This window comes from Phoenix dactylifera, chromosome 11 (assembly GCF_051530095.1).
Source record: "Phoenix dactylifera cultivar Ajwa chromosome 11, Ajwa_hap1_PhDact_Kaust_v1.1, whole genome shotgun sequence".
In the NCBI taxonomy this organism is placed as follows: domain Eukaryota; kingdom Viridiplantae; phylum Streptophyta; class Magnoliopsida; order Arecales; family Arecaceae; genus Phoenix; species Phoenix dactylifera.
Window position 1 is genome coordinate 12589243 of NC_143200.1, and position 23461 is coordinate 12612703.

The 23461-nt window shown below is 49.2% G+C and overlaps 1 protein-coding gene across 3 annotated transcripts in view; it reads right to left on the bottom strand.

The window, feature by feature from the left end:
• Window positions 1–1927: 1927 nt before the first annotated feature.
• The window catches only part of LOC103718884 (chloride channel protein CLC-c-like), a 37100-nt gene continuing 15566 nt past the window's right edge, over window positions 1928–23461 (bottom strand). For all 3 annotated transcript variants that reach the window (XM_008807885.4, XM_088706835.1, XM_026809199.3), the window contains exons 5-8: window positions 5259–5521; window positions 4539–4808; window positions 3198–4326; window positions 1928–2248 (exon numbers count right to left, since the gene is read on the bottom strand). In XM_008807885.4, coding sequence (XP_008806107.2) covers window positions 2159–2248; window positions 3198–4326; window positions 4539–4808; window positions 5259–5521 — 1752 coding nt within the window. In that variant the 3' untranslated portion in view covers window positions 1928–2158. The remainder of the gene's footprint in view (window positions 2249–3197; window positions 4327–4538; window positions 4809–5258; window positions 5522–23461) is intronic.

The window sequence follows — 23461 nt, forward strand, 5'->3', positions numbered from 1 at the left end:
TTAATTAGGAGACAGGATGTGGTATATCTTAGTAAAAGGACTTCAAATTTTTAACAAAATGAGAATGTTGCAAGAATAAAAATTAGGAAGGGACTAATAAGTTACAAATAGAGAAACATGCAAATAAAGACTTGATTACATGAAAGAAAAATAATTGGTATATGATTGATAATCTTTAATTAGATAAACTATAAGGTACAAAATTGCTGAATGCTTTCAACGCTCGATTGATCTCCTCCAAGGTATATTTGAAAACTTATGTTGGACAACTTTGGACCAAGCTCAGGGATTTATGATACTTTCGGCGCTTATTGTGGTGTATAGAAGCAGCCTAGAACTTTCTTTCTTTTCTTATATTTTCTTTTCTTATGGTGTATATCAATTATTCATGTGTGCGTGTAAAGTATGAGATATAGCGAATAAACTTTCTTTCCTTTCTTATGTTGTAGAGTGGTAGTTATTTTCAGTAATAACTATGTTCTTTTAACTGAATTCTTATTTTGGTATCTCTTGCCTTGGTGGTTGCTGGTGATTACTGGCATGACTAACTTGTCCTTGATCAAATAACTTTTTTTAAGAAGTTCGTTCTAATAAAAAGCTATCCATACATGGCCCCTTTTATATGAGTAATGAATGACCAAATATAGCCCTTTTAATTATCATGCATAAATTAATTAATCAAATCTTGATCAATCCAATCTTTATGACCATTTTTTGTGGTTGGTTTAAAAACAATTAACCTTTGGATGTAAATATTGCCCCTAGTGGCTTAATGAAAATAATATTTTATAGAGCTAGATATACAAAAGTTGATATCTGATCGATCAACTGTAATAACCTGCAAGTCAAGCATGGTAAGGTCGATCAATTTTATTTATATCTATCAACAATTATTTATCAATTTTGGTGTTGGTCGGCTAGAAAATAATATATTTGCACTTAGTAAACAAACAAAGACATGCATCACGTTTACCAACCGCATACTTTAATTCTAAATAACTGCACTCCTAGTAGCCAAGTAAGATGAAGAATAATAGCATATCAGTGACTGTCCATGTTCGATCATTATTTTTTATCATATTATTTTTGGTCAACATGAATTATTATTTTGGCTGATTAGTATTCCTTGGCCGATTAACTGTGTTTGGTTGATTATCATTCTTTTGCTTTGTTTGATCCTCCACTCTTGACCAATTGGTTTTTCTAGACCTTGATTGATCAGCCATTGATTAGCCTTTCTAGGCTTTAGTTGGTTAGCCTTTAGTGGTTGATTGGCCTTTCTAGATGATAATAAATTAGCCTTTGTAGGCCTCAATCTTTTAAAAATTATTAGTTGATTGATCTTTGTAGGCCTTCATCGATCAACCCTTATTGATTGATTGTCTCTACTGTATTTGATTGATTGGATTTTGAAATTAAATTCAACCAATACTCCTCCATTTTTTTTTGCTTGAAAACTAATTTCTTTTATACGTTGCTTGACAACAGACTATTCAGACTGATATTTCTCTCTACAATGACAGTACATACAATACTAGACAAGTAAAATTTCCGATGAGAGCTCTGCAAACAGATGGCAGCAGTGAGAACAGACTTAGAGAAACTGGATAAGGCTTCTTGGTTATTTGGATATGGTGATGGCAGAAACAGGCATGATGGATCTTGTGTTAAATACATCACCCGTTTTCTTGTTCTACCTTAAGTCGTATTCCAATGGTGTATCCTCAAGGCTACGTGGGAAATATCTGAGAAAGTCTGAATAACTATATACGGCCCTATCAAAACAATTTCTCCAAGAGAATTCCTTATCCAACCAGCATGCAATTGGTAGAAATTCCTTTATTGGAGGTCTTTATCTCCAGAATTTGTGGACTGTGTGAGAAAAAGAGAAATGAGTCTGATGAGCTACCATGCAAAGAATGTCAAATTCTCATCAGACATAATAGAAATATACATTATGAAGAAAATGGAACTAAATACATTTGAGATTCGATGTTTGTTTTTTAATAGTAAATATGAAGCTTCAAGCTTAGACCTTCTCCAGTCTCCAAGAAAAAAACGGTGACCAAGAATGGTCATGACACTAACTGCAATTGTAAGAGTAACAGCAATAACAACTAGATCATGGAAGAGAACATTACATCAATGTTCCATAGTTCTACATGTGATGCTTGAATTGAGGAAACAGTCCAAGAATGTGCTCTGGCATGAAGTCATGCCGCGTCAAAATCCCAACAATGGGAGGCCTCTGCAAGAAAACAGATTTCAGGTTTCAGGAAATCACTAACACTTGATAACAAGGCATGTTTAGCAAGATGAACTTATAAATAAGACTAGCATTGCAATTACTAAAGTTTTCATGACTCAGAATCTAAGTTAGTTTTGAGTGGGATAAAGGTAACAAAGGCATGAGAAGCAAAGACAGGCTGTATGGGCACCAGTCATATTAGCGGTAGAAAAAGTGCAACAACTTAAGGCGTTAGTAGCATTTCAATTGAGTATATATCAATTCTTCTCAATCTAGGATCAAATGTCAATTGTTCTCAACAGATCAATTAGCACACTGCCGAAAATTCAATGGTTTACAAGCTCAATTTATTTATCACCACTAACATTTTTTTACAACTTTTGTTAATATAAAACAGTTCAGATGTTTGGTGATGAGATGAGAAAGCCCCTCAATTGTCATGTCCCTCCTTGGAGTATATTCCCTTGCCCTTATTTAATGGAATGATATGGCCCCAGTGGTTATCCTAACCTCAGAGTCGCCAAGTTCCCTATAGCCTGATGAACTATGGCTCACAAACAACTTTTGTTTTAGTCGAACAATAAAAGAAGACCAGGACATTCTCAAAGGGCAGTGTATTGTAAAGATTGCTTGTCTGTGGTTGGTCAGACTTCTCTGCATATCTAAATTGATCTGATCTGAGTCAAATTGCAAATGAAATAATGGATAAAATGTTGAAGAAATATGACTTGGGCAATTAAGCAGCCAGTAATTGAAGAAAGTTTATCATAAAATATGTATTTACTATCCTAGTTGCAGAACTAAAGCAGGATGTACTGCACACTAATAAATTCTTTCCAAGAAAAATGCTCTTGCACATTTAGATATATGATTATTTAGGTTGATATCAGGTGTTAGCATAAGGTGCAACACACAGCAGAATAAGAAATAAGAAGGAAAGAATTCTTACCCCTGGAGTTTTTGGCACAACACATAGGTGCCTTAGTCCAAGCTCCCTGAAGAGAACTGCAGCCTTGGCTAGAGACATCGTTTCGACAACTGTGTACGGGGATCTATTAGTAATTGGGTGGATATCCACATACATTTCCATCTCCTCTCCATTAATATCCAAGTCCTGCAGCTTCACCCCTTTCCCGGACCCAGCCTTGGCAAAGTCGAAGGCACCAAACCTTCGAAAAACCTCTGCTGGCCCAGTTAACACCCTGTCCTTCGTAAACCTCCTGCCTTTCAGCAACACAAGCAAATGAGACCTCAAAACAAGCCCGCACAACTCTGGTGCATCTGAAAAGGGTGGCTCGTCTACCACTGGAAATCCATTATGTCCAGTCAACCTCAGTGCATGCACTATATTTCCCACCTTTTCAACACCAGAAAAGGTAATGAGCGGGCCCGAGACCACATCACCAGCAACCAGGTTTCTCATGTAAGGCTCAGCATGGGCCTCCATGTAAGGCAAGCCCTTCATCGTAACAATCTGATCATAGACCCCTCTATTGAAACTATCTGCTACGGTTTTGGATACGAGGAGAACCAGCATTACCAAGGGAAGCATTAGAAGGTCATTGGTGAGCTCAAGGAGTATAACACAAACTGAGACAGTCATTCTCATGGTCCCTCCAAGAAAAGAAGCAGCACCAAGAAGGGCAAAGAGGCCCTTATCTAGCGCACACATGGGGCCAAGTATAGTCCCTACCAGGCGACCATAGGAGGCACCGGCAAGTATAACGGGGATGAAAAGACCAGAAGGGACAGCAATGCCGTAGGTTACAATGCCAAGGAAATAAATAGCAGCAAAAAAAACGAAGAGAGTGGAAATGTAGAACTCATTGTCAGTGCCGCTACTGAAGAGGTTGCGAATGGCATCATCATTGGTATTAAGGAAGAGAGAAGCAAGGTCATTGTAATGACCTGGTGGGCACTGGAAGTTCTTAAAGTTGCCTGAGCGGCCAATGGTGGGACACTGGTCTAGATCGAGAGGACACCGAGTGCATTTGGCTAGCCATGGGAGTCCATAGGAGCAGCATGAGGTCAAGAGAGAGATGGTGACGGTCAGAAGGATCTTGAAAGGTGCACCTTTCCTGCAATAAATGACACCCTCTCAACACCAAACAACGAGGCAGCATGGAAGAACAACAATTACAGCGGAACTAAAACGTTTCAGATAACAGTAAATCAATTCAATAGAATATTCGCAAGTTATGATGATGATGACAGAACATTCAAACTAATGTCCAGAATATAAACACAATCCGAGAAAGACATTAATGAACTAAGCTGTTTTGAGACATACTCGTTTATGATGCTATATGTGCGAAGGACCTTGTCCACGAGAAAGTTGTAGAGGCTTCCAAAAATACCTCCAATGACTCCAAGAACTATAACTGCGATAAGATCTGGTGTTCTATATGAGGTAGCAGTTGAACTTAGATCAAACATTATCAACCCTCCTTCTCCAAAGAGCCCACATTTTCCACTCCGGCAGTATTCTATGAAAGCTCTCAATGTAACAGCAACCACTGCTGTTGTGAAAAATGTTCTCCAAAGAAGAGCACTTCGCCACCTAAATGATGGAAGAAAAACAGCTAAAACTTTATAATAGAATAAGCTAACAAGGCTTTGTTACTCTCCCCAAAGTGGATAAACAGTAAAGTCGACCAAATTTCATATGAAGTTAATATCAGATGTATCATTTTTCTCCAAAAAAAAAAATGAAATGTATCATTTCTGTTTCTGTCATCCATTCATCCATATGCGTTAGATGTGCTTGTAAGCTCTGCATGTACATAACTATCTAACAAATGTCACAGAATCATCATCTTGACTGTATGATGGGTGCCTGTTGGTCTGCTTCCTACTGTATGTGCTGAGGTTTTCTTGAATCATCTTTGTCAGATTGGTGACTAATACTATGAAGAAAGACTGTTCCTTGAAGCATAGAGTTCACCAGAATGCAGGTACATGAAAAGAGACATGATAAAAAAAAAAGAAATATTAAGTATTAACAAGATACCAAGAGGCTGCCTCTTCAAGGGCAAATAGGACCCCACCAACTGGGGCTCGGAAGGCAGCTGCCACACCTGCAGCAGCCCCACAAGTGATCAAATCGCGTCGATCCCTATCATTTTTGAAGTATCTAAGCCATGTCCAAGTCAGATGATACTTGCGAGATCCACCCTGACCAAGCAAGTTTGCAATACATGCTCCTGTGTGTACCATAGGCCCCTCCTTCCCCAATACAAATCCAGCAGCAACTCCCCCAATGGAACCAAATATCTGCAGATTGCCACATCAAATGCACTCAAAACAGAAAGACTTTCGAGGAACAGCAATGCAAACAGACAACAGCCAGCCATATGGATTCATAAAAGAAAACTAAGCCTTCTAGCTCATTACCAGACCCACAAATGGTTACTATATGTGATGACTTGGAGAATGAAGAACTTGAGATACTACAAAGTTTGAAGAAATTTCTGATCCTTGGCCAAGTTGCAACTAACAATTACATTCAAGAAGTCCGAGGAAAAGTTCGGAAGGCTTGCTGCATAAACCAGATTCTGCTATATTTTCATGCAAATTAGAAGACAAATTGATGTAGATGTCCATAAGCTGAAGCTAGCAATTATGTTAACAGTATTAAATCTTCAATATATCTTTATGTCAACAACTATTCAGTCCATAACATGAAGAGTTTGTTGCAAATAAATTTGAAGCAGAAATAAAACTAAACTATTCTACTTCAATAAATAATAGGCAGTAATTGGCTAAAACAAAAAAATAAAATAAAAGTAAAAGTAGAAAAATGGAACCCGAGATGCTGAGGCATAGTATGTTGGTCATTTTTCTTGAAGTAGATTTCGCCACCTTACAGTGCACTAGGCTTGGATGGCGTTCTACTCCTCAATGATTTGCACGGATCAAAGAAGGCTTCGAACCCAGAATCAATATGCAGCAAGCCCGTTTGAAAAAATAAAAATAAATTTAGAAGAAATATTTTAACTGGTAGAAAGAGTAGAGAAAGAAGAGAGATTAGGAATCCTCTGTTTCTGATCTGATATATTTCTAATCTATAGAGGTCGTCTATTTATAGACCTCTACGAGACGTATGCCTGTGGGGCGCGACTCTTCGCGTGAGGAGAGAAACCACGGTCGTGCCCAGGGCGCGACTCTTCGCGTGAGGTGCGAAACCACGGTCGTGCCCCTCGCGGGCGCGATCCTTCGCATGGACGCGACGAGCGCGACTCCTGGGCCTTGCGTGCCCCTCAAGCGAACGTAAAAGCAAGTGCTTTTACGTTCATGCAAGCTTCCTTGCACGAAAGGCTTTTACGTAAAAACCACGGGAAGAAGACTCGATCTCACATCCTTGTGAGAACAACCCCACACACAAACCAACCGCACCACCAGAGGATGGTGACAAAATAAAATATTTAATCATTAATAAATCCAACAATCCCCCACCTGATTAAAATATTTTCAAGATTTTATAAAAAAAAAATCATACCGGGCTTTTCATGTCACGACTTCAATAAAGGTAGCTTGCGTCTTTGAACCTTTACCTAGTGAAAGTATACTTACATCTGAAAGGAATAGTGGTAACTAAAAAGCTTTGAACCAAATTCTTTGGTTCAGATTTTCATATACTTCACCCATGACAAGTGCAAATGCTGGGTTCATCATAGGTGGTGCTTTTCGGCCTCATGCACCAATATCTCAGTTTCATGAGCACTCTAGGGGTTAAACCCTTATCCCCATAGACTGTGGCCATACAGTCACACTCACATAGGTGAATCCTCCAAAGGTGCTCGCAGCACAGCACCTTGCCATAGACTCGGACTCATTTAGAGTTTTAAACTCTTCCGTATACCTCTACTGTGTTTAGCACTCACATCATAGGGAGAGATCAAATGACATAAAATCATTTAATAATAGTGCTAACTAATCATTAAACAACTCGTTTTTTCCTGTTGAACCTTTCGTCTTGGGATCTCCGGTCAGAATAGGTTGGGTTGCCATTGTCAATGATTCCTTATGGGTTTCAGTCCCATCCCCCTTGATGTTTCTATAACTTTGCTTCTAGCTAGTCCTTTAGTCAAAGGATCTGCTAGGTTACCTTCAGATCTAACAAATTCCAAAGTCTCGATACCATTTTTAATTAGGTATCTAATTGTCTTATGTCTCACACTAATGTGTCTTCTGTTTCTCTTGATATATTCAGTATTTCTACAAGTATTAATTGCAGCTTCATTGTCACATAACAAAGAGATAGCAGGCATAGGCTTTTTCATAATAGAAATTTCTGACATAAGATTCTTAAACCATTTTGCTTCTTGAGTTGCAGAATCTAAGGCTACAATCTCAGCCTCCATAGTGGATCTGGTGATCACAGTTTGTTTGGATGATCTCCAAGCAACAGCTACACCACCCAACATGAATATGTATCCACTAGTTCCTTTTCGGTTCATTGAATCAGTGATCCAACTAGCATCACTGTATCCTTCAAGTACAGCGAAAAATCTTGAGTAATGTAAACCATAAGACATGATGCCTCTCAAGTATCTAAGTACTATGTTCAGTGCTTCCCAGTGACTAAGACTAGGGCAACTATTAAACCTACTGAGCTTTCCTATAGCATAGGAAATGTTAGGTCTACTTGTATTTGCAACATACATCAGTGTCTCAATAATCTGAGCATATTTTTCTTGGGCCACTGGATCACCTTTGTTGCACTTCAAGTTCAAACCATGCTCATAAGGTGTACTCACTGGTTTACAGTTGTACTTATCAAATTTCTTCAAAATTTTCTCAATATATTGTGATTGATCAAATATTATACCATTAGGTATTCTGGTAATCCTGTTACCAAAAATTACCTCTGCCTGACCTAAAACTTTCATATCAAAATTATTAGATAAAAAATTCTTGATATCAGTTATAATATTCATATTAGTACCAAAAATTAAGATATCATCAACATATAAACACAAGATAACACATGAATTATTTTCTAACTTAGAATATAAGCATTTATCGGATCATTTACTTTAAAGCCATAAGAAACAATTATTTCATCAAATTTTCTATGCCATTGCTTAGGAGCTTGTTTAAACCATAAAGAGATTTGACTAACCTACAAACTTTTCTTTTCTGTTCCTGAGCCACATATCCCTCTGGCTGATCCATATAAATCTCTTCCTCTAAATTACCATAGAGGAAGGCAGTCTTGACATCCATCTGATGGATTACCAAATTATGGATTGAAGCTAGTGCAATTAAAGTACGGATAGTGGTTATCTTAGTCACAGGAGAAGACATATCAAAGTAGTCAATACCCTCTTTCTGAGTAAAGCCTTGCTTTATATTTTTCAATTGAACCATCAGGTCTTAATTTCTTCTTAAAGATCCATTTACAACCTAAAGCCTTACTATCAGGTGGTAAATCAGTTAGAAACCATGTTTCATTAATCATAAGTGAATTCATTTCACTATTAATAGCTTCCTTCCAAAACATAGAATCTAATGAGTTCATAGCATCTTTATATGTTTTAGGATCATCTTCAACCATAAAGGTATAGAAATCAGATCCAAAATCTTTCTTTTTTCTAATTCTTTTGCTTCTACCAAGTTCATTAACATCAATAAGTTCATTTTCATTGTCATTAGAAGGTGAATTACAAGATGCATTATTAGATCTATCTATTATATGCTTTTCTATTTTATCTTTAAAAGAAAAAATGTCTTCAAAGAAAGAAGCATCTTTAGATTCAATTATAGTATTCTTATCTATGCCACTAATATCAGAACTAATGACTAAGAATCTATAAGTAACACTATTAAGAGAATAACCAAGAAATATAGCATCAAAAGTCTTAGGTCCTAATTTTCTTTTCTTAATTAAAGGAATATTAACCTTAGCCAAACAACCCCAAACTTTTAGAAAGTTTAGGTTAGGTTTTCTTCCTTTCCAAAGTTCATAAGGAGATTCATTAGAACCTTTAAATGGAACCTGTTACGGGGGAACTTAGCCACCATGCCCCATGTGACCGGCACGCGCGCCCAGGAAGACTACGACTGCCCCTTGATCCAGCAATCCGACCTCGGGTCGGATATCTTCGGCTCCGCAGTCCGACCCCGAGTCGGCTGCCCCTTGATCCAGCAATCCGACCTCGGGTCGGATATCTTCGGCTCCGCAGCCCGACCCCGAGTCGGCTGCCCCTTGATCCAGCAATCCGACCCCGAGTCGGCAATCTCTCGACAACAACAGACTGTTCCTCTGAGGCACGCCGCGGCCCCCTGCTCCACTACTCCCTGCAACGGCCGTATCCGGCGCTGCCCCACGATCCCCTGTAACAGCCGTACAAAGCGGAGCTCCACTATGCCCTGCCATGGCTGTACCCAGCGCTGCCCCACGACGCCCTGTAACGGCCATGTCAGTGGCAGCCCCATCGTGCCACACGATGACGAATCCCCGGAAAAACCCCCCAGCCTGATATATATATGAGGCTGGGGGGAAGGGGGAGGGTAAGATATATCTTCCAGAGTATCATCTCACCTGCTACCTTCTCCTTCTCCTTCTCCTTCGATCTCCTCTGACTTGATCGTCGGAGGGCCCCCACTACCCTGGTGGTGGTGCGAGGCTTGCTTGCAGGTTTCACGGCAGAGGGCGGAGCGCAACCAAAGCAACTCAAAGGGAACCCCGTTCACACCGCTGTGCCAATCGTTCTCGGTTTGGACCACCAGCAACAGTTGGCGCTACAGGAAGGGCCAGATCTCAGAGCGATCGTAATGGCACGGCGAGGTGGTCGTGGAGCTTCCAATGCTTCTGGTCGCGGGGCCTCTCGCGCCTCCGGCCGGGAGGCCGCTGCATCTCCAACACACTCTCAGCAACACTCCACCACCCCACCGCCCATTCAGACGGTCGAAGCCGCCCAGTTCGACCAGCTAGCCCAGCAGGTTCGCACCCTCGCGGAGGCGGTGCAGAATCTGCAGGGTGCGATGTCCCGGGCGCCGCAGCGGGCTCAGGAGCCACTGCTCCCTGAGCGCTCGCCTGTCCTCCTCAACCCGCGCTCCTTCCTCTCCCATGGGGAGGAGCGCCGGCGCGAGGAGGATTCTCGAGCATGGTCTATTCTGCCGGGACCTTCCCATCGGAGCTGCGCGGGGTACGAGAGGCGGGCCCGGGCGCGTTCCCAGACCCCCCAGTCCTCGAGGAACCCGCGCTCCAGTCGGTCCCCCACTCGCCGCTCATTGTCTCCCACCCACCGGTCGCGCTCCCTGGACCGGCGGGTGGATGATCTCCACCGACAACTCCAGGTCCTGAAGGGCCATTCCAAAGATCCCTTCGCCGACTTAGAGATCTCCTCCCAGCCGGCGCTTGCCTCGAGGATCCTGCGGACCCCGAATCCCCCGGGGTTCAAAATGCCGGCGATCGAGCCCTATGACAGGGCGGCAGACCCGCGGGATCACGTCGAGAGTTTCAGGACCCTTATGCTCCTCCACGGAGCATCAGATCCCCTTCTCTGCAAGGCCTTCCCGACAACCCTCCGTGGCCCGGCGAGGGCGTGGTTCGCCGGGCTGGAGGCTGACTCAATCCGGTCTTTCGACCAGTTCACTCGCCTCTTCATCACTCATTTCGCCGTCAGTAGCCGGCGGCGACTGGTCTCCGACTCCCTCTTTGACGTCCGGCAAAACGAGGGAGAAAGCCTGCGGGATTATCTTACCCGCTTCAACAGGGCTACGCTGGAGGTCCGGAACCTGAGTCAGGAGGTAGCTCTTTCAGCCCTGAAGCGTGGCTTCTGGAAGGGCAGGCTCACCTTCTCCCTGGACAAACGCCTGCCGCGGAGCTTCCCAGAGCTGTTGTCCCGGGCGAACCAGTATGCGGACGCCGAGGAGGCGGCCGCCCACCGGAGCAAGGAGGCTGCTGAGATCCCTCCAAAGCTTGGGAAGAAAAGGCGGAAAGAGGCACGCCAGAGGAGTAGCCCGACGCCCCAGCGTCGGCGCAGAAGCCCGTCGTCGGCGAAGAACCACGGCGCCCCACGCCCTCGTTCTCCGCCCCGACGTTTCAACCGGTACACCCCTCTCCTGACTCCCCGGGCCCAGATCCTTATGGAGATCAAGGGGCGGGAGGACCTCCCGGCCCCGAGACAGATACGAAGGATCCCTGGAAAGAGGCCCTCCCGGGCGTACTGTGAGTACCACCGAGACCACGGCCACGACACAGAGGACTGCTTCCAGCTTCGGGACGAGATCGAGGCTCTTATCCGTCGGGGGCGTCTCGGTCGATATGTGAGCGACCGACGTCCCCCCGCAGACCCGCGTCCGGCCGACCCGGCTCCTCCGGAGCCTCGGGAGCAGAATCGACCCGTTGCGGGCGTGATCCACACTATCACCGGGGGCTGTACTGCTACAAGGTAATGCCCTTCGGTCTGAAGAATGCTGGCGCCACTTACCAGCGCCTCGTCAACAAAATCTTCAAAGAGCAAATCGGCCGGAACATGGAGGTGTACGTGGACGATATGCTGGTGAAGAGCCGCCATGCAGACCAGCACATCGCGGATTTGGAGGAGACTTTCACCACCTTGCGGAAGTTTCGCATGAAGCTGAACCCAGCGAAGTGCGCCTTCGGCGCTTCGGCCGGGAGGTTCCTCGGTTTCATTGTCAACCAGCGGGGTATCGAAGCCAACCCGGACAAAATCAAGGCCATCCAAGGTATGTCCCCTCCGACCAAAGTAAAGGAGGTTCAGGAGCTCGCTGGAAGGGTCGCCGCGCTTGGACGATTTGTGGCAAAATCGGCCGAACGCTGCCAACCATTCTTCAAGGTGTTAAGACGCCCGAAAGACTTCCTCTGGACGGCCGAATGTCAAGCAGCATTCGACCAGCTCAAGGAATACCTGGCGTCTCCTCCCCTACTGTCCAAGCCGCAAGAAGGGGAGATGCTCTACCTCTATCTGGCGGTCTCCCCAACCGCGGTCAGTGCGGTGCTGGTTCGGGAAGAGGCAAAGCTTCAGAAGCCCGTGTACTACATCAGCCGGGTCCTACAGAATGCCGAGACGCGGTATACGAAGGCTGAGAAGATCGCCTTCGCGCTGCTGACCGCGACCAGGAGACTCCGCCCCTATTTTCAGGCCCATTCTGTCACCCTCTTAACTGATCAACCACTACGACAGATCCTCAGCAGCCCCGGGAATGCGGGACGGCTGGTGAAGTGGGCAATAGAACTCGGTGAGTTCGACATCCGCTACCAGCCTCGACCCGCCATCAAGGCCCAGATGCTCGCGGATTTCCTCGCTGAGTGCACGGTGCAGGAGGCGGAACCTAGACCGCCGGAAACGCCCAGCCTCGACCTCCCGACCTGGACGCTTCACATCGATGGGTCGTCGAACCCCGAGGGTGGAGGAGCCGGGCTGGTCCTTACCAGTCCTGATGGAGTGATAGCCGAGTATGCCTTGAGATTTGGATTTCCAGTGACCAACAACGAGGCGGAGTACGAGGCCCTAGTCACGGGACTCAAACTCACCAGGGAGCTCGGCATCCGGCGTTTGAAGGTCTTCACCGACTCCCAGCTGGTGGTCGGGCAGGTCCGTGGGGAGTTCGAGGCCCGGAGCCCGACCATGCAGAACTACGTCCGGAAGGTGCAAGCACTCATTCCCGATCTCGGCAGTGTCGACATCCAGCAGGTCCCCAGAAGCGAAAATGCTAGGGCCGACAGGTTGTCCCGCTTGGTGAGCGCAGAGGCGCACAACTTGTCGAGGGCAATCTACCTGGAGACCCTGGAGGCCCCGAGCATCGGCGAGGCTGGAGCGGTGATGGCGATTGATCCGGAGCCGTCTTGGATGGACCCGCTCGTCGCCTACCTCGCCGAAGGGATCCTCCCTGAAGACGAAGATCAAGCTCGGCGACTTGTCAAGAAGTCCGCCCACTACGTACTCTATGAAGGGAGGCTGTATCGGGCCTCGTTTACCGCCCCCCTCTTAAGGTGCCTCCGCCCCTCGGAGGCAGCCTACGTCCTCGGCGAAGTCCACGAGGGCGTTTGCGGATCGCACTTGGGGGCTAGGTCCTTGGCGCACAAGATCATGAGGCAAGGCTATTATTGGCCTACCTTGTTGGAGGACTCAAAGGATCATGTACGGAAATGCGACGCCTGCCAGCGCCACGCCAACGTCCAGAGAGTCCCTTCTGTCCCCTTGGCACCAATCACCGCACCCTGGCCCTTCGCACAGTGGGGAATGGATATCCTCGGACCATTCCCCGTCGCTTCAGCCCAGCGGAAATTCTTGATTGTTGCAATCGACTACTTCACCAAGTGGGTGGAGGCAGAGCCGCTGGCCACTATCACGGAGGCGCAAGTCCGGAAGTTCGTGAAGAAAAACATCATTGTCCGATTTGGGATACCCCGAGTCCTCATCTCGGATAATGGTCGACAGTTCGACAACAAGCATTTCCGTGATTTCTGCGAGGAGTTCGGGATCGAGCATCGGTTCACATCTGTGTCGCATCCCCAAACCAACGGTGAGGCCGAGGTCACAAATCGGACAATCCTCCAAGGAATTAAGGCGCGAATCGGTCGGACGGGGCAAGCTTGGGTCGAAGAACTCGAGAATGTCCTTTGGGCGTATCGGACCACGCATCGGACCCCTACCGGGGAGACACCTTTCAGCCTAACCTATGGCACGGAAGCGGTTGTTCCCGTGGAGCTCGGACTCCCCTCGCCCCGGGTGGCCGCGCACCGACCCGAGGCCAATTCGGAGCAACTCCGAGGGAACCTGGACCTCTTGGAAGAAGCAAGAGAAATGGCGCAGGTTCGGATGGCGATGTATCAGCGGAGGGTGGCCCGATATTATAACTCCAAGGTCCGACCGAAACTTTTCAGAATCGGAGATCTGGTGCTAAGGCGAGCCAAAGCATCTCAACCCGCGGAAGGTGGGAAGCTGGTGCCAAATTGGGAAGGCCCGTATAGGGTTCGCTGGGTAAACCGACCTGGCTCCTACCAGTTGGAGGCCCTAGATGGTCGAGAAATTCCGAGGAGCTGGAATTCCGCTAACCTGCGGGCGTATTACCAGTAGAACGACAAAGCCAGGAAGACAGTTCGAAAAATGTACAATTCTTTTCATTTCAATAATTCCTGGTTACAACGGTGTGTTCGTGTGATTACAAAGAATTCCCAGAGGAGAATTGGGGAGTAAAGAAAACAAGGAAGAGGTGGAGACTCCGTGGAGCTGAAGATCTGGGATCCCGAACCCTCCATCCGAAGCAGCTGCAATCCCACCGGGCGTGGGTGCTTCCCCCCGGAGGCGCCATCGACGCCTCACGAAAAAGATGAGGAGCCGCCGCAGAAGAAGTTCCCGCTGCCTCCAGAGGAACGCCACCTCCAAGGGATATTCCGGTCCTCCCCAGAAGAAGGGGAGGGAAGGAATACAAGGGAGAAGAGCGCGAGGAGGCGCGATCCCGGATGAAGCGTCTGGCGCAGAGCTCAATCGGGAGGCGGGGCTGAAAGGAGGGGGGATGTGATCCCGGATGAAACGCCTAGAGCGGAGTTCCGCCGGGGAGAACCTCCTTGTTGATCCCAGATGAAACGGCTAGTTGGCGGAGGTCGCGAGGGGCGCGCCTCCCGTTCCTCCGGCAGGGGTTTTCCAGCCACACGCCGGAGAGGAGGTCCACGATCCATGGCAACCTGAATAGCTCCGGCTTGGGAGGCTCCACCGCACCTGCACTTATATTTATAGCCAAACTGTGGCCCCCCGGTCGTTCCGATGCGGGTGGCTCCAATAAAGGCGGGCGCACCGAATCCGGAGCCGTTCCAGCTCTCGAGGCGTATCCTCCCACGATCTCCTAAGCGTCGTTCTCCTTAATTGCATTCTTCATGCAGGACACTCCGGACGGTGTGTATCCCACGGCCCACGTATCTCCGCTCGCGCCCAGGCCGCATCCGCCTCGAAGAGCGCGCGTATCGCGGCCGCTTAACTGACACTCCTTGCAAGCAGCAACTGGCGATCCGATTTCCCAGGTAACGCCTCAATTAGCATTTAATACCCTTCTGGTGTTCCCCAGGCGACGCTTGGAGAATAGGAGAAACACGATCGTAGCTGGCCACGGAGAAATCCCGTCGAGCGGCAAGCGACAGGCGCGTGGCCAACGAGCGGAATTTCCCGAGGCTCGGCCCTCGGATGCCAGGCTAACCCGATGATCATCCCGGGAGCAGACTAGCCTGAAGCCCCGACCGGTCGCCTCGGCTTGCGCCAGCCTTGGCCGACCAATGAGCGGAATTCCCCGAGGCTCAGCCCTCGGATGCCAGGCTAACCCGATGATCATCCCGGGAGCAGACTAGCCTGAAGCCCCGACCGGTCACCTCGGCTTGCGCCAGCCTTGGCCGACCAACGAGCGGAATTTTCCGAGGCTCGGCCCTCGGATGCCAGGCTAACCCGATGATCATCCCGGGAGCAGACTAGCCTGAAGCCCCGACCGGTCGCCTCGGCTTGCGCCAGCCTTGGCCGACCAACGAGCGGAATTTCCCGAGGCTCGGCCCTCGGATGCCAGGCTAACCCGATGATCATCCCGGAAGCAGACTAGCCTGAAGCCCCGACCGGTCACCTCGGCTTGCGCCAGCCTTGGCCGACCAACGAGCGGAATTTCCCGAGGCTCGGCCCTCGGATGCCAGGCTAACCCGATGATCATCCCGGGAGCAGACTAGCCTGAAGCCCCGACTGGTCACCTCGGCTTGCGCCAGCCTTGGCAGACCAACGAGCGGAATTTCCCGAGGCTCGGCCCTCGGATGCCAGGCTAACCCGATGATCATCCCAGGAGCAGACTAGCCTGAAGCCCCGACCGGTCGCCTCGGCTTGCGCCAGCCTTGGCCGACCAATGAGCGGAATTCCCCGAGGCTCGGCCCTCGGATGCCAGGCTAACCCGATGACCATCCCGGGGGCAGACTAGCCTGAAGCCCCGACCGGTCGCCTCGGCTTGCGCCAGCCGTGGCCGACCAACGAGCGGAATTTCCTGAGGCCTAACCCTCGGATGCCTGGCCTAGCGCCGGAAGAATTTCCTGAGGCCTAACCCTCGGATGCCTGGCCTAGTGCCGGAAGAATTTCCTGAGGCCTAATCCTCGGATGCCTGGCCTAGCGCCGGATGAATTTCCTGAGGCCTAACCCTCGGATGCCTGGCCTAGCGCCGGAAGAATTTCCTGAGGCCTAACCCTCGGATGCCTGGCCTAGCGCCGGATGAATTTCCTGAGGCCTAATCCTCGGATGCCTGGCCTAGCGCCGGATGAATTTCCTGAGGCCTAACCCTCGGATGCCTGGCCTAGCGCCGGAAGAATTTCCTGAGGCCTAACCCTCGGATGCCTGGCCTAGCGCCGGAAGAATTTCCTGAGGCCTAACCCTCGGATGCCTGGCCTAGCGCCGGAAGAATTTCCTGAGGCCTAACCCTCGGATGCCTGGCCTAGTGCCGGAAGAATTTCCTGAGGCCTAATCCTCGGATGCCTGGCCTAGCGCCGGATGAATTTCCTGAGGCCTAACCCTCGGATGCCTGGCCTAGCGCCGGAAGAATTTCCTGAGGCCTAACCCTCGGATGCCTGGCCTAGCGCCGGAAGAATTTCCTGAGGCCTAACCCTCGGATGCCTGGCCTAGCGCCGGATGAATTTCCTGAGGCCTAACCCTCGGATGCCTGGCCTAGCGCCGGAGGAACTTCAAGAGTCAGGAGTCGGCGAGGCGCTACCGAGAGTTAAAAAGAGGAAGGATGAAAGTGAAATGAGGAAACACTCTGTTTGCATTAACTTTCGTTGCACCAGGGCCGAGACCCATACAACATGGCAAAACGCCAACATACAAAGAAAAGAACAAAGAAAAATACAGAGGGTCAGCTTGGAGGAACCCCTGGGTCGGGAAAGGCGAGCACACCCGCAAGGGGTAGGGAGACAGTTGGAGAATCAGCAGGCAATGGCATCGAAGGGGAGTCGAGGAGGGAGACCCCACTCAGGTCAATTTCGGGGTATCTAGCGGACACCCTCGCCAGGCCTTCATCGAAGCCTAAGATAAAGGAGTCGGACCCCGCGTCCGACATGTCACGGATGAACTCGGCGGACTGATGATAGGCCTGTACCGCCTGACGCCCGATTTCCGCGCTCTTCTCGGCCAGCGCCGCCTCCGCTCGCTCCGTAATCTGAGCTTTCGCCTCTATGACCTTCGCCACAATCCGGTCGTCCGCCTCGGAGGAGACCCTCAGCAGATCGGCCCGAGCCTCCATGTGCTTCGCCTCGGCAGCAACGCGAGCAGCCTCAGCCTCCTCCAGGCGCGAATGAAGCTCCTGGTTGCTCGCGCGGGACTCCTCCAAGGCCGATTCCAATTCGGCCAGCTTGGCTTCAAGAGATCGGGCTCGGTTGCGGGCGTTGTCGGCTGACTGCTGGGCCTTCTCCCACCTCTCCCGGAAGTCGGCAGCCTTCCGGGACTGCTCTTCGGCCCGCTCCTCCGCCTTCCTGATCTCGCCTTCGAGACCCGAGGCAACCTTGAGTTGCTCCTGAGTCTCCAACAGTTGCCTCTCGAGGGCGGCGAAGCCGAGTACCCGCTCTTCGGCCACCTGGAGCCTCGTCTCGAGGTCCCTGGTTGTCCTCCCTGCCGCAGCCTGGCCTCCCTCCTCTACAGCTTTCAGTCGGCTCTCGGCCCTCGCCAGAAGCCTCGCCTGTTCCTCGTGGCTCTCCTCCAGACGGATCATGTACTGGGCGAGCTAAGAGATAGGAAAAATGAGGGCGTCAGGCGGGGATCAATAGAGCCTATAAATGACGAAAGCGGCCAGAAGAACACTCACCGACATGAGACAGACGCAGCTGGCAGCTCCGACGTCAGGGATCCCCATCTGCCGGACCCGCCTACGGTCACTCTCCAGCAGCACCGTCTCGATGAGGTTTCGGGCGCCGGCGAAAGTGAAGGCTGACCCCGACTTCGCCCCGGAGCCGGACGGTGGTTCTGCGGCCTTACCCTTACCCATTGCTTGGGGGAGAGTCATGCTGACCGTGCTCGGGGCGGGGGCCGCTCCAGAAATCGACAGGGTCCCGCTCGGCCGGGGCCTCGGCGCGCTCCTTCTCGTATCATCCGAAGCCGACCGAGTCGAAGGCCGGGCTGGGGACCGATCGCGTCCGACCCGGCCGTCTCGGGCGCGCCCGGGTGACGCCTCCGGAAAAGCGGTAGTCTCATCACCGGAGGGCTGATACGGCGTCAACTGTCGGTCCGAGCCCGCGGCGTCCCCCTGATCGGTGGGTCCGGACCCGTCTGTCGGCGTCGGAGTCGCCTGCTGGCGGGACTTCTTCGCCGGTGGGACCCCGCTCGGAGGAGTCCGTTTCTTCCTCCGGACCGCTTCCAGTAGGGACGCCCTACTGACAGCCATCGCCTTGTCCGACCGCATGACGTCGTCGATTTCTGCAAAAAGGACGAGATGGTCGGAGACTGAGAAACTGATGGAAAGAAGAAACGAAAGAGGAGAAAAGAGCTAAAAAAGAAGTGGTGGCGGGCTCACGGTCGGCGGGGACCGAGCTCAGACCGACGTTCACCAAGGCATCCTCGGAAATAAGGCGGGCCACCGGGGGAAGCCGGCCCTCGACAACCAGCCCCCTCAAGACGGCAACGCCAATGGACTCCTCCCTCGACAACCTCGATAAGCCGATCGGGGACTTCATCGGCGTCTCCCAGGTTGTCCCGATTCCCCAAGAGGGATCTACGTCAATGAAAAAGAAACGCTCCTTCCAGCCGTGAATGGAGGAAGGAGCATCCTTGACGAGGCCGCACCCTCGCCGCGCCGCGAAGCACCACCACCCTCTGTCCCGGGGGTGGCCGTTCAGGCCGTAGCATTCCCAAAAGACATTCAGGGTGGCGGGAACCTCATGCATGCGGTAGAGAACCTGGAAGGCCGTCAGGGTGCGCCATGAGTTCGGCACCAGTTGCGTCGGCGCCACTCTTAAACCCCGAAGCACCTGCACGACTAAGTCCGAGGGGGGAAAGCGGAACCCAGCCCAAAGGATGTCCTCATTGATGGCGACCTTCCCTGGAGGAGGATGAGACATCCTCTCCTCAGGCCCCGGGAGCGTAATGTTGCAGGCTTCGGGAAGGTGGTACCGGGCCACGAACCTATCTAGGTCTTCAGGGACCAGCTCCGACCGAATGCGGTCCGCCCTTACTTCGTCCATCCCTAATGGCCAGTGAACCTACGGTCAGGACGGGGTCAAGAGGGGGGAAGGCACCGGAACGACTGGAGTACACTAACACGAAAGGAGAAAGTACGGAGAGCCCTAAATTGAAGAGTGGGGCAACTCACCGGAAAGGAAGGAAGAACGGCTCCGAGAGCGTCAAAGGAGGAGCGAACGAACAGTTCGGCGGCAACGGCAGCGGCACAAGGGAGAAACTTGAAGATGCCTGTGAAGAGAAAGGCGGACGGGGGAGGGCCCCCGGTTAAATAGGCGGAAAGGCGGGTGACGCCTCGGTGACACCAGAGGACGCCTGGCTGCCGAAAGTTTGTTCGCGCCCCAAAGGCGAATCGACGCCATTAAGGAAGGATGTCCGCCGAAATCCGCAGACCGCCAGATCAGCGACAACTGCCATACGCCATAAAGAAGGCGGGAAGCTCGGAGCGCGCGCGCCTTTCCGAGGGATGGCGGCAATCTCGAAGCATCACTCCCTTCACCCGTTCCCCTCCTGGTTCCAGGCTCGGGAGTGGGGGGCTACTGTTACGGGGGAACTTAGCCACCATGCCCCACGTGACCGGCACGCGCGCCCAGGAAGACTACGGTTGCCCCTTGATCCAGCAATCCGACCTCGGGTCGAATATCTTCGGCTCCGCAGCCCGACCCCGAGTCGGCTGCCCCTTGATCCAGCAATCCGACCTCGGGTCGGATATCTTCGGCTCCGCAGCCCGACCCCGAGTCGGCTGCCCCTTGATCCAGCAATCCGACCTCGGGTCGGATATCTTCGGCTCCGCAGCCCGACCCCGAGTCGGCTGCCCCTTGATCCAGCAATCCGACCCCGAGTCGGCAATCTCTCGACAACAACAGACTGTTCCTCTGAGGCACGCCGCGGCCCCCTGCTCCACTACTCCCTGCAACGGCCGTATCTGGCGCTGCCCCACGATCCCCTGTAACAGCCGTACAAAGCGGAGCTCCACTATGCCCTGCCATGGCTGTACCCAGCGCTGCCCCACGACGCCCTGTAACGGCCATGTCAGTGGCAGCCCCATCGTGCCACACGATGACGAATCCCCGGAAAAACCCCCCAGCCTGATATATATGAGGCTGGGGGAAAGAGGGAGGGTAAGATATATCTTCCAGAGTATCATCTCACCTGCTACCTTCTCCTTCTCCTTCTCCTTCGATCTCCTCTGACTTGATCGTCGGAGGGCCCCCACTACCCCGGTGGTGGTGCGAGGCTTGCTTGCAGGTTTCACGGCGGAGGGCGGAGCGCAACCAAAGCAACTCAAAGGGAACCCCGTTCACACCGCTGTGCCAATCGTTCTCGGTTTGGACCACCAGCAACAGAACCTTATTAAGCAGGAAACATGCAGTAAGCATTGCTTCCCCCCACCAAACCTCAGGTAAACCTAAGTTGGCAAGCAAAGATCTTACCATATCTTGCAGAGTCCGATTTTTCCTTTCAACCACTCCATTAGACTGAGGTAAATAGGAAGGTGTTACTTCATGTAGAATTCCATTAACTCTACAGAATTCATTCAAGTCATTAGAGGTGTATTCTCCTCCTCTATCTGACCTGAAAATCTTTATTCTCTTGTCAAATTGATTTTCTACTAAAGATTTATAAGTCTTAAACATCTCAAATGCTTCATCTTTAGATTTCATCAAATAAACTTGACAATACTTAGAATAATCATCTATGAAGGTAATGAAATACCTTCTACCCCCTTTAGTCAAAGTTCCATTTAGATCACATACATCTGAATGTATTAATTCTAATAAAGTTGAATTTCTATTTACCATTTTAAATGGTTTTCTAGGTTGCCTAGACTGAACACAAATTAGACAATTTTCTTTTTATCTAATGTAACATTAGGCAATAAACCAGAACTAATCATTCTTTTAATAGTATTATTATTCACATGTCCTAATCTAGCATGCCAAAGAAATGAAGAACATACTGAAAGAATAACTTTATTATTGCTATAAGAAGGAATATCCAAAGGTACATCATTCATTTTATTAATTACATATAAGCCATCACACTCATAGCCTTTGCCTACAAATGTTCCATTCTTTGTTATAATCACTTTCTTAGATTGAAATAACAAAGAATAGCCACTCCTTATCAGAAGAGATCCACTGATCAGATTCCTCCTTCCTGCGGGCACATGGTACACATTAAATAGAGGAAGCACATTCCCAGATGTAAGCCTTAGAGTACTTTCCCAGTTCCAAGTACTCGTGCCAAGGTAGAATTTCCCATAATCATTGTTAGGCCGCTCCGAACCTGATAAACAGTAAATAGGGTACGATCAGTACACATATAAACATTCGCACCTGTATCCACTAACCAATCGGTAGAATGAATTGCCAAATTTAACTCTGAACTTAAAGTTACATACCGATCATCAGTACTAGTAGGGCCAGTACTGGATAACACCATGTTGGTTTGTGGATTGGCAGGTTGAGGAGGTGCATGTTCATAGTTCTAATACTTCATCTGGCATACTCGTGCCATATGACCGGATTTTCCATAATTGTAGTAAATCGGCCTCCGATCATTCTTATTGATTTGGTATTTTGGCTTCATGGATTTTCCTTTATTCTTAGGTCCACCCTTTTCAAATTTGGAGTTTTTGAACCTATAGGTTTTATTCTGGCCTTCTACAAAGTTCACCTTAGTTAGAAACTCAGGGTTCATGATTTGCTCATTGTCTTTCTCAAGATGTTGCTCTTGGATTCTAATGGCAGATAATAGGATTTTCATGCTCATTTCCTCGGTCTTATGTTTTAGGGACAACCCAAAATCTTTCCAAGAAGGTGGAAGCTTGTCAATGGTACAAGCAACTTGAAGGCTCTCAGTTATACCCATTCCCCTTAAGCCTATGGGCTTCGTGTCTACCATCTTATAAGACAGGAATTGACTAGCAGTATACTTATCCATTCCGGCATCTTGGATACCATATTTTTTATTAAGATCATCCCAAATCTTCTTAGAGGTTTTTTGATGCCGGACCAAATCTGGAGGAAGAACTTCAGCGGGATTGTAAATCAGAACAGAAGAAGAGGGAGAAGAGAAAGAGGAGGAGGAGGAGAAGAGGAGGAGAGAAGAAGAGAGAAGGAGAATAGGTGGAGAGAAAATGTTTAATTCTTCATCAAAACCCTAATCAACATAAAAGTTCCCTTTAAATAGGGCCCCATAAGAACAATTAAAATAAACCCCTTACATTAAATAATTCCCCACAAATAAGCCCTAAAATGCAAATAAGCCCAGAATAAAATAAACAACAAATAAATCCTAAAACACAAATAAACCTAGAAATAACAATAAGCAAATATGCAAATAAAATGGGGACCTAGCTGATGTCCCCATCAACTCCTCCCGGGTGAGAAAAACTCGACCCTGTCGAGTGTAAATCGGGTCGGCTGTCGTACTGCTCCAGAAGATCCGGGTCAAGGCGCTGCAACTCAGCTCGCGAAATCCACGACACATCTGATTCGGATCGACCTTTCCACCGAACAAGGTAACGTTGGTAGCTTCCTCTCCTGGTAGATATAACCTGCTCATCTAATATATGTTCTATGTGTTCTCTGCGTGCATGAAACTGTGGAGGTGGAGGCTCACTAGCAGGTGCTAGAGCAGGGTGATCAACAACAGTGGATGTATCAACAAAAGGGTCAGAAGGAATGAATGTTGATTTCTTGTATGGGACTAAATCTTCAATATTAAATGTCGCACTAATCCCATAGTCTTCAAGAAGATCTACAACATACGCATTCGAACTGATTTTCTTTAGGACTTTGAACGGTCCCGCACTACGAGATTGCAACTTTTTGAACGTCCCCGAAGGAAGTCGTTCAGGTCTAATTCTTACCATGACTGAATCACCTCCATTTAATTCTTTATAACGTCGGTGCAAATCAGCAAAGGATTTATATTTTAAGTTATTAGAGTGAATAAGCTTGCTGATCTCCTGATGCAATGAATGCAGGTGTGAAGCAAATGATTGTGCAGACTCAGAGACTCTATGTTGATGAGACATGAGAATCAAGTCTAT